The 15,083-nt window shown below is 38.9% G+C and overlaps 1 protein-coding gene across 1 annotated transcript; it reads right to left on the bottom strand.

Annotated features, from left to right (window-relative positions):
• Positions 1-3,725: 3,725 nt before the first annotated feature.
• LOC140938712 (uncharacterized) lies at positions 3,726-4,673 on the bottom strand. Its single transcript, XM_073388217.1, has one exon. The coding sequence runs from the start codon at positions 4,612-4,614 to the stop codon at positions 3,919-3,921; it is 696 nt and encodes a 231-aa protein (XP_073244318.1). The 5' UTR covers positions 4,615-4,673; the 3' UTR covers positions 3,726-3,918.
• Between the last annotated feature and the right edge of the window lie 10,410 nt (positions 4,674-15,083).

Raw genomic sequence — 15,083 nt, 5'->3', positions numbered from 1 at the left:
CTCGATTTTGTTGACTGTATTTTTCTCTTAGCACCGAATTTTCAATACATTTAGCCAGAAAGACGTACTTTTTACTGTTTTCAGGTTTTGGAATATTTTTTTAACTTCTCTATTGTTGTTTTGCTTACAAAATATCGTTGTTTACTGAGAACCGTGGCCATTTTTTCTTAAATTTGTTGTTAAAACAGCTCTAATCTGATTGGTTCTTGGTCGTTTCTTCTGTGTTTTCAGCCAATCAGAGACCAATGGTAATTTGCACTCGTGTTACAAGTTTGCACTCGTGTTACACAGTTTGCACTCGTGTTACAGAGGAACTGCACTCCTTTCTCAGCCAATCAGAATTGGGTAATTTTTTCGTGTGTATTATTAGTCAGTAAACAGCTCAAAAAACACTAGTTAGTCAGTAGGCAGCAAAAAAAAAACCTTTAGTCGGTTAATTTGAATGGTTATGTGTCCTGCAGACGTTAAAATCGTTTGTAGGGTGGTGTTTCCAAATCAATCACTCCCCCAAGACTCGGTTCAGTATAATGGAAAGCACCCCAGGAACCATGCTGGGTTTTTCAGCCGTCCAATCACAGGGAAGGAAATATTTTTGCCCAAATATGGAATGAAAGAATTGAAGGCATCCCTGTCTAAAAAGTAGCACAAAATAAAAAAATAATAAATAACGAATTCTTCCAGTCCTTAACAATTCTCCAATAACACTGAGCGGCTTGCATTCGTTCTGTAAGATTTAATCAAAGCTGCCTGATGGCGTGTACGATTTATTTCTTTTTTTGCAACGACTTTCACTTTTCATGAAAATAATCTTCTTCTCGATAAGTAGTTTTCCGTCTCAGTTTGCGTTGCGGCGTCATATATGTAATTCACCGGCCAGTACCACGACTGGTACTGTCCATCATGTCTTGCCAGTATTTTTCCATTTAATAATTTGACAATGATATTGATTTCTTCTTTGCATTGTATGATTTCAGTTTGCAGGGTAATTTGATGCTGACCTACTTAAACAGAAGAAATTTAATCCCTTTTTTGTTGACCCTGAGAAGTCTCAATTGTTAATGAATTCCAACCTTGATCCAGGCACTAACTTTTTCACAGCAAATTCACAATTATTTTCAAACCGGCCTTTATCGTATCTCTACGGAATTTAATAAAATGCCATCACTTCCTTCTGATACATTCTCCTCACTTCATATTTATGTCCGTAGTCAACCAAACCCTTTGATGACTTATCAGAATTTCTTATTGAACAGGTCTTCCTCTGTTATTGCTGTTTTAATCTGCATAATTGACCTGCCATGCTATCACAAAGTCTTTGTTCAAAAAGAAAGAACTGGGATTATTTCCAGTTCACTGATCAGAATCGGAATCATCGCTTATTATGATTCTTCTCTTCTTGGGCTTCCATTCACGGGCTTTGGGCTTTCCTTTTTGGATTTCATGGTGAATGTTGAATGTGAAAGAACAGCCTCTACTACATCAATCTTGCCGATGCAAGTACCAGAGAACGCAATCCAAATGGCTTGTTAGGATTCACGGCCATTTTATTCTGTCCCCGAGGTAGAGAGGTTCAAATGCATTTTTACCGATTTTACCCTATTCTGACGGCTGAAGTGTTGTCTGTCAGCAGCATTTATGCAGGCGTAAGCTTAGTCTAGCCCAGCGCCTGCTCAACGGTCGTTTAATTTCCGTTTTAGCCAAGCAAGAGAAGCGTAAGAGAAGCTCGAGAGCATAAGGACGTATAAGGTAACCGTGGGGAACAGAATCGATTGAAACTAAAGGTGATGTTTCACGGGACGATTCCCAACAACGACTTTGAGCGCAACGCAGCGTTGTAAAGTTGGAACAATGTTGTAACTGTTCGGAACAATATCGTAATAATGTTGCAACCCTGTGTTGCGCTAAAAATCGTCGTTGCGAATCCTCTCGCGTAACATCACCTTAAAGGGACTCTTACTTCCGTCTCGAATACAAGTAGGCCCTGTTTTTCAGGGACAGAAAATCGCGCGCGTCACAAACAGAATATATATAATTTGGTTATTAACATCCTCGGAGACCCAGGGGCAGATAGTGGGGGCGAGGGAAAGTCTAAATAGGCGGGAAAATATGGCGCGAAGAAAAGTAAAGAACGGCGAAGTTCCAAATGGTCGCCGCCGTTCTGCCTTCTGATTGGGCAGAAAAACACAAAAGTTTTCTGGCACCAATCAGAAGCCAGAACGACCGCGACAGTTTGGAACTAGTCTGGTGAGACATTGTCCCCAGGAGCTCTTCTCGCCATTCTTTCCTTCGTGCCATATTTTCGCGCCCGTTTAGACATTCCCTCGCCCCCACTATCTGCCCCTGGGTCTCCGAGGATGGGTTATTAAGAGTTTTAGTTTTGATTTTTCTTTCAACTTCAACTTCAACTTCAACTCTATTTTACACTGTTCAGATGAATTAATATTACATATAAAGAGTATAAAATTTTCTTACAAAAATGTACTATTCAAATATTCAAATATTAATAAATGGAAAATCTAGAGAGAATGTGCACAGTGGCCAAAGGAGCCGAGGCTTTCGAGATGGACACTGTCGTTTTTTAAATATAATCAGAAAAAGCCAAGATTTATATTTGTCAAGATTCACGGACACATTATTAGCATAATCTACAGTAAATATTATACCCACTGAAGCATACCTTGACCTGGGCACTCATTCACGCGCCCACGCACAATAAACAGAGGGCATACTATTATTGATTGGAAACAAGAAATGTCACTTCTATATTGCTTTCTAAAAGCAGGTTCAGTAAGGGACTTCAAGTGTGATGGGACACTTTCCCACACTTGAACTGCCTTATATATCTGCAATGATCTACATATAAATTTGTATTATAAAAATAATGTGTTTTACAAGCCATTTTTTTCCAAAGTAAAGGAATTAGCCTCACTTATATACCTTTATGCGGAGGCGTGTGTGGCCGAGCGGCTGACACCTCGAACTTTAGATCTGGAGGTCCGGGGTTCAAGCCTCGCCCGTCGCGTTTTTTCCTTAGACATGAAACTTTACTCCACTTTGTCTCTATAAATGGGTACCGGCGACATACTGCTGGGGGCTAACCCTGCAACGGACTAGCATCCCTTCTAAGGGGGAGTAGCAATACTCCTAGGCATGCTTCATGCTAAGGAAACCGGGATAAGCTCCGGCCGTTTGGGCCTTTGGCACGTGCGCGCCTTTACCTATACATCTTCATGCCTTCTAAAGGCTTTTTTTCATGCTTTTCTTTTTCTTCTTTTACAAGTTGTGCCAGTTATATTTGTGTATTTTTCTAATTCAATTTCATTATTTATACAAGTTTTTGGAATATAATAACAGTAGCATATCCATGGGTCTGGATTCCCAGAAGGGGGGAGGGGGTTGGGAGCACTTAACAAGTTAGGGTAGAGGTGAGCTGCTGAGACCTTCACTCCTTGACCCTATTTAAAACAAAAATCATTCAATTTCTGGCCCTGTTAAAAACAAGAGAGCTTATTTCATGACCTTGGATTTCTTTTTGCTTACAGAATTAAGTTATATTTTAAACTAACACCATGGAAATAATTTTTTGGAAGCAAATTGTTGGTAACACACTTGTAGACCACTCATTTGTTAAAGGCTTTTGGTCCTGAGGACAACTAAACACTCTAAACAGTGAAATTGCATAACCTGTTTAAGACACAAGACCCTGAAAACTATACCATGTTAATCACACATACCTGTTTAGCCCAAATAAGAAAGTACCCCCTCCCCTGGGTCTGGACTGTCAAACTGATCACCAGGGTTTAATTATATAACTTACCTTATCAAATAAAAATTAATGATAATGATGTCAATGATTCCCAAGCTTACAGCTCATGGATATTTGGTAGAAAACTGTTATTTGTGAACCAGAAATTGAGCTCAATCTTTTTTTGCCAAAAGCCCCTCAACATATTTTTTTTGGAAAAACTCCCTGGAATTCAAATTAGGAAATGGCTGCTCGGGCTCTGGAACACCTAAAAACTTACATAGGGGACCCCAACCCTCTTTAACATTAAAAACTAACAAATTCTCTTTCTTGATACTTCTTTTCAGCTCTTCATTCCAATCCAAATACAACTTCTTCACATCAGTTTCTTGTTCTTTTGGATCAGCTCCATAAACTTTTGTCAGAAAAGCATAAAAGGATTCTCTAAATTCATGCCGTGCAGAATTGTCATCAAATTTGAACCTAAAAAGAGTTGCTCGAACAGATTCAACCCACTTCTCAGGATTATCTCGCACAGTAAGAATCACTTTAGCATCGGGATTCCACCGAAGGAACTCTTTGTAAAATAAACATCCAGGGTAATCCGTAGTAGCCACATAACCCTTCAAGGCTTCTTTCAGTTTTTCACTCTTGTCCTCACTGCTGTTGAATATCTCTTTCCACATTGGCCACAAATGCTCTTGATTGTCACGGAGTAATTCTGTCATATGATGGCAGGGTCCAAATCCTAACAGAACAAGTGCTTGCTGCAGGGATTTAGTTCCTGTACGACCCAGTCCCACGCCAATAACTTTCAAATCTGTCATGATCTGAAAACAAGAAAATCTCTTTAGCTCATCAGTGCACATTCCTTAAAATTTTTGGTCAACTGAAAGTAAATATTAGACAGGAAAATATTGAATTTGAAATAAAATAATACACTGGAGTCAAACTTGCATCTTCCACCCACCATCCAAAATACCAAATTGACTGTAATGTGCAACACAATTGTGGCTACATGTCCTGGCTGGGTTGTTCAAAGAAGTGGAAACTTTGATTTTATACATGAAAGCTTAAAAAAGATGCAAATTGTGTGTTATTCCTCTTGTCTACTTAATAGAGAAAACTATCTGCAAAAGCGCTTTTGAAGAAAAGAAAAAGAAATCTGGATTAAAATTTAACCCTGAGTTAGCGCTAATCAGTCTTCAAACAACTGGGATCAGGAGTGCAACTCTAAACGGGTGGCAGGGATCCATACAAGACTGAACCACCCACAATCACCTGTGCAAATCCACGTCCTTTGTATCGTTTGCGACATCATCAGATTTCTTATCATAAGAGTGTACATGCCGCTATTGTCCCTCTATTTGCCCCTGCTCCAGAAAGAGGGAGGTCGATGGAGTTGCACATAACCTTTCAGAGTTGTCAATCGATATGACTGATAATCAGTACTATATTCAATTAAAATGAAAGGATTCGTTATGAGCAAATTAATAATCTTTATTTTTTTCCATCAATGCTACCTATATCTGTTTAGCTTTGATAGGCGCAGAGATGATCGTGCAAAAAGAGAGAAGAGTATTCCAGGTGAGACAGGATTCTGGGGTGGAGGGGCAGGGGGGGGAGCCTCAAAGAAGTTCTATATGGGGAGGCTTAGCCAGAGGTCCAATTCCTTAATTCGTTACCCTTTATACCTTAAAAATCTCATACTATGCCCCCTGTTTATATATTTGTGAAAAGTGATACTGCAGTTGATGGATTTGGTTTAAATTGTCTAGCCTGGGACCAGGCTCCACAGTGGGGTAAAAAGACAAAAAAGAAAAAAAAAAAATCGGTGAGCGAAGCAAACTGAGTGGGAGTCAGGAAAAGGGTAATGGTAACAGAGGCTCCACCGCCCTTTCCCCCTCCCCAGTCCACTGCTTGGCTCGCTTAGCTCACCGATTTTTTTTTTTGTTTCACCCAGTTTTTCGCCTTTTTCCCCACTGCGGAGCCTTTTCCCATGCTAAATATTGTCTATTTGATTACTCAATAAATTATTAAACGGCACTGACAAAGATCACGAATTGAGATTTAGCACATATGGCTGACAGCTAAATAGTTCTTGTGGAACAAAGAGGTAGATCGAGGTTGTTTTGCAGGTTTTTTGCGATAGTTCTGTAGCTCTTTTTAGGCCATTTTAAATACCATTTTAGCTCACTATAGATTCACTATCACGCAACAAAAAAATAAATTGGAAATCGTCCAGGGTAAGAAGCCAAGAAAATGAAATGTTATAAAAGACTTATTTTTAAACAATTTGTCCACGTCTCAGGTCTTTGTGGCCCACAGTTTCTGAGTTATTTGCCAATGTTTCACGCACCTTTGTAGAGCTTTGTATGGAGACGCCATGTTGGTGGACAGTTTTGGAACCGGAAATCAACAAAACATCTGGAGTCCACTTTTTCTTTAAAAGCTCTTTCTTTTCACTCGAGAACTAGCATACGTGCGCATAAACATGTCCTCTAATACTTCAAATGGTTATACTGCTGAAAATCAAGAGGAGAGACTTTTTTAAAACGAGACAGCATTCCTATTTTGGTGTCATGCACTGTTAAAACTCGGAAGTTCAAGTTGCTGTATTTTCAAAATGAAACATTCTATGGGAATGGAAACTTGTACAAAGATTTATTTTTTGTCTATCTTCAACCTAGTGTAAATAAGAATTCGTAAAACCTCGCTATTTTGACTTTACAATTTGATGACGTCACTATGAAAACCATCTATGGGTTATTCCTTCTTTTAGTTATTATGCTTTAAATAATCTTGAATAAAGTAGCTGCTTATATATATATATATATATATATATCTTAAATTAAAACATATACAATTTTAGCGATGTATGTTAATGAGTTTGAAACAAAGAAAAATATAATTTAAACCCAGGATAAAATTGAACCATAAAGCCCCATGCAAACGGACGATGAACATAACTTGTCGGCCAACAACTCCTGACATTGTTGGATGTTACATGTTGCGTGCATTGGTACACCCTGCTGAATGTTATTGTCTTTTGTTGGGAGTTGTTGTACCCATTTGCACACCATCACCAACATGGACACAACAACTCCCAAACTTGTTGGTGTCCGTTTGCTCGAAGATTACATGTAACATATATCCAACAGATGCACAGTGAGAAGTGGATGATAAGAATTTTTGGCTCATCTGAGCGAAATGCACAGATTGTGAACAGATCTTTCTTTATTGCCCCCGCAGGGGCCGGAACCCGAGGAGGCACCCTAATGTCCCCCGCGTAAAGTAAAAGTATCGTATCGTCGTAGTGTTAGTATGCGAAATTTTCTCGATTTGATGAAACTAGGCGCGTACGGTGGTCCCGGTTAATTTTCAGCGTGTGCGCCTGGCTCAGCAACCGCGCAAACTGGGTTTGTCAACGAGTCGCATTCGCACACACAAGCACAACAAGTGGCTCCAAATCCTCGCCCAGGAAGATTTTCCACCGAAACTCCTCTGGAGCGAGAACGCCGACTTCAAATTAAGCATGAACAACGAAGGAGAAGACGTCAACAAGAAACCGCGGAGCAGAAGGAACATCGATTAGCACAGCGAAGGCAACGCCGACAGCAAGAGACAGAGGAACAGGACATTGGAATCAGAGGAATTATGATCGTTTTATGCACTAGTCAGTGGAAAGCCCCGCACCCCCATACCCGGGGAATGCGGGGCATTAGCGGGGGATTTTAGCGGTTTTTAGTGGTCATCTTTGCCCCAGTGTGCGGGGTGTTCGACAACATTAGACACAAGTAACAGCGACCGGGGACCGTTAGCGGGGCTTTGGCGGGGATTTCGCTTTTGAAGCAATTTTGAATAGGCCTGCAAAGAACACTGGGAAAGCGTATGACCTCAAACTGGCGGCCGCCAAAAGGAAGCTATATACGATTTAAAATCCATTCTTTTCATGCCTGTAATGGGCCATCGATTAAATTCTGTGTTCAATCTCTAAATATGATAATGTCTTGTAGTGAAATTAGACAAGGTTGGGTATTGTTTATGCCCTCGTCATGCTTGATTAGCAATTTATTTAGAGCGTTGACCTTTTGTCTTTTGGCACTTGTTTTCATTTCCGTTGCAACTGTGCAAACCGAGCCAATGGGCGTTTTTTATTTGTTGTTTGAAATAATTGTATTTGTTTTTTCATTGAAATATGTTTCTATAATGTGCTCAGCGTGTCAATTTACGTTTAAAAGTTTTGTGTTGGATCAACGAACGATGATCGTTGGGAACGATCACGTGATGTGGTTAAGATGGACGGCCGCGTGTTTAAGTGCTCCGCGTAACATTTCGTAAATTTCTGATGTTTCAGTGTTCCTTCTGCTTTTTTCTATTTGTTTTGTTATCTTGTTTCGTGCGTCATATTATGCCTGAGTCTATTGCCAACCTAAAAACAGAAAATAACGATCTCAAATCTAAGTTTCAACATTAACGGAGGGGATTTCAAGACTAAAAGATTTAATTCAACAACAAAGCAGCAGTCGAAGTCTCCCGTCTTATTAAGTTATTTAATACTTTAGGTTAGCCTCTCTTCGTAATCGTTATGTACTTACGTTGTTTTATGTTAGTTTAAATTCTATTTTCTGTATAGTAGTGTCTTCACTGTTATTTAGTCCATCTATATATAAATCTTGTTTTGTAATATGTCTTCAGCTCCCCCCGCCTCGATTAGTTTATAAGCTATTTACGGGTGAGAAAGTAATGTAATCAGTTATTTTCCAATTTTCAATAAACTTTGTTGTTGTTGTTGGATCGGATCGATTTTCAGTTTTCCGTCACATCTTCTAGTCAGGGGCACCCAACGGGAACCACTTAAACATAGCACTTTTAAACGTATTTTAGTATTTAAACGGTAGATAAAGGCATATTTTTATCCCCTAAAAATTTTTCATCTGTTCGGATTTCCTAGCTGAAAGTCTAGTGGCCGAAAATTATAGGGATCAAAACTTTCCTTTTCGAAAATTTCAGCTAGAAAATAGGCTCCCGAAAATTCTAGGTGACCTTTTTAGGTTAAAAATCCGTTAAAAATAGGCAATTATACCATTTTTTAGATGTTCGAAAATCCTAGGAGAGGCAGGCAAGCAAGAAGTTTTACAACAAATGTTTCGAAAATTCTAGATCTCAAATCGTCTTCCGAACAGATATTTTTCCGAAAATTGTCGTTGGGTGCCCCCGTCTAGTTATAAACATCAGTTCAGTATATTTATATTAAAGGCAGACGGTGTAACTTAATGGAATAATACAGTATATTTTAGCTTTTAGGCGCTCCATTGTGTAGACCTCAATCATTCATCTGGTGAGAATGTTTAGTAATAAAGCAAATAAAAATAGATACGGCCACATGTCTATATGAATATAAGCTTACATTTGCTAGTCATTAATCGATTTTGATCTTAAAGCTTATTGAAGGCTTTAACCTTGTGTTTTAAGTGGCAATGAAATTATTGTTTTTCAAAGGTTTTATTTCAATATAAGGACAGCAGGTGGGCAGTGGACATTTGTGAAACTGAGGGTGTCATTATGCAAATCAAGGATTATTACAAACTTAGCAGCACTGCTGCTGTGGTGTTACAGAAATATTCAGAGACTTGTGATTTTTTAAGTATTGCCCGGGGGGCGAAGTACAAAAATGAGGTTTTGACATAAGAAATTGCCCCGCATAGCGGGGAATTTGCTTCGTTTAGTTGGGATGCCTGGTCTAAAGCTCCGCTATTCCCCGGGTACGTATGGGGGTGCGGAGCTTTCCACTGACTAGTGCATTACACTGTCGAAAACCCAGATTTCTTAGTTTGCCGGTTTCCTCGCAGATATATAGATCAAAGACTGCAAAGTTTCAGCTCTGTATTACGGCCCGAAGAATAATAATTTTCAGGCGAACTGCACCGGGCCATATTTGTTCTTTGTTTTTGTCTTTTTCTAAATCCGGACACCGAAATAATGCTAAATCTGCTTTTCTATACACTGTTAACAATAACACGACATAATAAGCAAAAAAGAAGAAGAAGAAAAGAAAGAACAACGTATGGACCTTTAAGATGATATTCGCGGTTGGTCACCCATCCACTTCGTAACCCCGACCGACAGGGCTTAAGTTGAGTGCCGTTACCAGGGTTAGTTTATTGCGAAATCATTTATATCAGTTGCGTTCAAGAATGTCACACTCGAATCCAAATAATTCGTTCGACACATTAGTTATAGGATATTTATATTATTAGTTACCAATAAATAATTAAAGATGGTTTTGTTGTTTAACACGCGTTCTATTACATTTGCAGTGATGGTTGAACTCATTATAAGACGTATAAAAAACAATTGTCCATCCTAGGCATGTCATGTATGAGGATTTTCATTAACCCAGGAAACAAAGTGTAATATTTGAGAAAACACAACAGAAAACAAAAGAATTACACTCAGAAACTCTAATACGAAAACTGCATTTCAAAGGTTCATGGCAAATACATGGACAACCACAAGGAGTCTTCATTCGGGTTTTAAAAGGTCGGGGGCAGATTTAGTGACAACTATGACTAGTTTACTAATTAAGTCTTCACTTAGACTACAAGTAGTCCCCATTTTTCTTCAGATATAGTAGAGCGAGCGAAACACGAGCGCGCGTGAAAATCACCTCACGCGAGAAAGGCGAGACACAGATCCGTGAAGAAAAAATGAAGACTACTCGTAGTCTAGTCTTCGCTCTTAACAGACTGCTTTAAAAAATTACAACAATGAAAAAACCATAACATAAAATTGCTAATCAATATGTATAAAGTCAGATTACACAGAGATTGCCCAAATCATGAACATGGCGAAGTAGATGCTATAATTTCTGGTGGGAGATTGTTCCACTGTGCAATTATAGGGTAGAAAGAGTTCTTGTAATAATCACATGTACAACGTAGGTGTACTCAGGACACAAGAAAAGCCCAACAAAAGAGGTCAAAGTGTATAAATCCAACCGGCCGCGCGGGGCGACACAGCAAGCTGGTATTCAACATGATCATTCACTCTGTTTGTATCAGACCTCAGATTAAATACCAAGAGAACTGAAAGACATTAAACAAAGTGTAATTTTACAAAACAACTCACCAGTTTCAAATGATTCTCAAGTATCTCTAAATCAGCTATTGTGCGAACACTGCAAACGAGGAAAATATGAGCAAACAGACGCGAACTGGAGTCGAAGTATAAACGCAATGCTCCCCCACCCCCATTGCGTGACTTCAGCCCCAGCGCCCTCCCCAGGGGCTGGAAAGCGCGAACTGCCGAATACCAGGAAAATCCGCCTGGGTTGGAAAATTTGGTTTGGCTTCTTATGGGTATCCAAACAATCCCGAATCTGAAGATTGGTTTTGTACCGCACGCATATGCCATCCAGATAGTTTGCATGAGTTTTGCCTCAAACATGTTTTCCTTGTTGCTTTGCCGTTCGTTCGTACTCGCTTTACGCTCTACCGTGTTCCAGGCGTTCAGATAGTAGAGCGCGGCAGTCAGTGGGGAGCGAGTTAAATTTCCGTCGTTTTTTTTTCTTCGTGAATTTTTCTCCGGCGCTCTACTATCTGGACGCCCGGAACAGGCTATTTGCACTCACGCAACAATCACGCACTCGAGGTTGTCACGCAATATTCCCCAAGGCCAAAAATAAATTTGTACAAGTTGTAATACAAAAAAGAAATTACTTTTAACAGTGCTTTGCATAGCAAAAGACCGAAGAAGTTATGTCTGATTCGTCGCTTTATTGTACTTTTGCTGTCGTCTTATTCCCACCCCTCCTAACGTCCACTTGAAATTTTGCTGCCCCAAAAGTCACTGCATTCCAGGAGGAATACGGACATGCACTTACTTAAAGATATCAACGATATCAACACAATTTACTGCTTTTAAAACGTGGTAGAAACTTCTTTATATTTTTAAAATATAGAATACAGTCGACTCTCTCTTAACGGACACCTCTATAAGACGGACACCTCTGTAAAACGGACACTTAGAGTTGGTCCCTGCCTTTCTTTACTCCCCTTATTTGACTCTTTATAAGACGGACACCAATCTAAGACGGACAATTAGAGCCGGTCCCAAAGGTGTCCGTCTTAGAGAAAGTTGACTGTATATAGAATATTTTTAAACGGATAAACCAGTGAGCAGTACTTTCAAACTTCTTGAATGTTCTTGAGTTGAGTTGTTGTCTCCTACGCGTTTCGTGTGACTAACGCACACTTCATCAGGGAGAATATCTGTATAGTGATATACCTAAGTGAGGAAGAATTCGAGGACTAATTAGTTGGGTCTGTCACTTGTGCTCATGATTAAGAACACTGTTAAGATAGACTGTTCCTCGTTATAAAAGTTGTCGAATTAATACCTTAGTTAGTTTAGTTAGATATGACGTGAAAATGCTCTTCTCCTCTTGACCGATAAGATACAGAGATCAATCGATAGTGGCACCTATTCTTGTGGCATTTTTTTAGACTTATGTAAAGCGCATTTGATACTGTCGATCATAAAATTTTGTTAACCAAGTTGGAGTATTATGGTATACGAGGTGTTGTAAATGATTGGTTTGCATCATATCTAAGTAACAGAAGACAGTTTGTCTCTTTTTTTGGTACTGATTCTGATTACCAAACTGATTCATGTGGAGTACCACAGGGGTCAGTGCTTGGCCCACTTCTTTTACTTTAATATATAAATGATCTGCCTAAATGCTCCAACATTTTGGATTTTCACCTTTTTGCAGATGATACAAACCTGTTTCTTGACAATACTAACATTCTAAATTTAGAAACCAACCTAAATGTAGAACTAGATAAGGTGAGCCAGAGGTTATTTGCTAACAAATTACCTCTGAACATTGAAAAAACTAGCTTTGTGGTATTCCATTCTCCGCAAAGACGAATAGCTCATAAGTTGAATCTTAATATCTCCAATATGTCTGTTAAATCTGATAACCAAGTTAAATACCTAGGACTCATTTTTGATTCTAATTTGAACTAGAAACCGTACTTGCACGAATTGAGCAAGAAGATTTCAAGAGGTATTGGGGTACTATCTAAAATTAGACATAATGTAAACGGAAACATATTACTTCAATTATATTATTCACTTATTTACCCCTTCCTCACCTACGGTTTATCAATTTGGGGCAATACTTATAGTTCTACTCTCAGACCTTTGAGAATTCTTCAAAAGAAAGCAACACGTATTATAACTTTTTCGGTACCAGGTGATCACTCTGAGCCTCTTTTTAAGAAATTAAACATTCTTAAGTTAACTGATCTTGTTACCCTTCATAATGCACTCCTCATGTATAACTATCACCATAATCTTCTTCCATCTTCCTTTGAAAATTTCTTTAAAACAGTAGCATCCATACCCTCATACAATACCAGGCTTGCTTCTAAATCAACCTATTACCTCAATACAAAAAAAAAACTATGGTAAATTCAACTTTCGCTTTGCGGCTGTAAAAGTTTGGAATAACCTTGATGAAAGCATTAAACACCTCCCCCTTAAATCCTTTAAAAACAAAGTCATGTTAAACATCTTACAGTCTTACTGTTCGTGAGTCTTTAATTGGTATTTATATATATATATATATTTTTTTCTCCTCTTTCTTTTTTTTTTCTTTTTGATTTTTTTCCTTTTATCTATTTACTAATTCCTTGTTTGTTCTAGCTTTAGTGCCAACCTACCTCCTATGCCTGAACATCATTTAGCTTTACTCAGCTCGATTAGCTTTTCAGTTATTCTGAGTAAATGTTACCTTTTTTTGTATTAATATATTTTTTTTTTCAAAATGATTGCCTCGGATTTTGTCCGGTGAGGCTGTGAACTGATTCTCAAAAAAGAACGCTGACGAAATCAACGAAATCAACTCTTAGTGTTTCTTTTTCAACGCCTTTAAAAATTCCCATTGATCCATTTTTCAATAATTTCGGACTGTGTGGCTCGGCTGCATCGAGTCGCACAGTTTAAAATTATTAAAGTCTTCAACCAAAGAACAACCTTGTAAAAGAATTAAATAGAAATGAAATAAGCATTTTCTTGAATAAAAGTACGTTTTTAGGCATTTCCCGGCCAAAATCATTTACAAGACCGAAAGCTCCGGGTGCTCGTGACGGCAGTAATCAAAGTCGAGGTTATTGCAGTGTAAATCCCGCCCATCTTTTGTTTTGAATTCTTGTTTTCTCTGATAATAAAAAAAATCACGGAGCGGACTAAAGTTTTATTCCCTGGTTCTAGTGTTAATGATAATAATGACGTCTTTATTTTGAATTCTTTCATAAGTATTGCTATAGATTCTTTTCTAAGTTATCGCCGTCTCCCAAATTAACTTATGCCAAACCAGTAGGATGCAAGAAAGGCAGTAAAAACAAATTCCTCTAGTCGAGCCTTAGCGACGTACAAACTTCAAACATCATTTTCATTTCAGCGTTGGTGCAACCAGATAGTGGTGCAAACGATCGACACTCACAGTATTGAATGAAGTGATTTTTTCGCTCCCTTTTTTGTCTGTTTCTCCCTTTATGCTTTTAAACTTGGCGCGATAACGGCAACGTTATGCTTACACAATTGGTATATTTACTGGACCGGAAAAAAAAGCTGACCTGGTGTTAAATTTTGCGCTCATGCCCAGTGCGTTTTGCCGCGGTGTTTTGCAGCGGATTTGCAGCGGTGCGTGGGGTGGGGACTGGGAACTGGTAAAACAGCGAAACAAACTTCCAAATTTCCAAACAAACTACCCAACAAATCGAGTTCTCAGACGCTTTCAAGACGAAAATAGGTAGCTGCCTTGTCCCTGTGCGGGCCGCAATTATGTCATCATTACTTAGATTAGAACGCCAACAAAAAGATTTCTTAAAATTCACTTAGAATTCTCACACTTCTCTTCATTTGGAATTTTTAAAAAACGATAAAAAAGTTCATACACTCCCGTAGTTTCCTCGAAAACCATACCTGGTTCCAGACCAAAATTGGTCTATTCCTGTTTTCAGATCAAAACGGCGCAGAAACCATACCCCCCTCCCTCCCCCCTAAACGCCGGGTTTTTGATCACAAAGTTGTCAAAATATACGTAATAGTCCCAAACAAATTACCATTATCAGCCGAATTTAGGTGCCAACCAAATAAGCAATTATTTTAGCATTGCCGGCGGGTAGAACAAGCCATTTTACAAACAGCTGTCTTTGTCCCTTCTGGAGTGAAGAGTGGGACACCGGCCGGAGACTGCAGGTTAGCCCCGCTGTGGTTCCCCGCTGTTCAACTGGTAATCTCGTACCCAGATCTCTTGTACGTGCGG

This window comes from Porites lutea, chromosome 1 (genome assembly GCF_958299795.1).
Source record: "Porites lutea chromosome 1, jaPorLute2.1, whole genome shotgun sequence".
Taxonomy (NCBI): Eukaryota; Metazoa; Cnidaria; class Anthozoa; order Scleractinia; family Poritidae; genus Porites; species Porites lutea.
The sequence above is the reverse complement of the archived record's forward strand: the minus strand, read 5'-3'. Positions and strand labels throughout refer to the sequence as shown.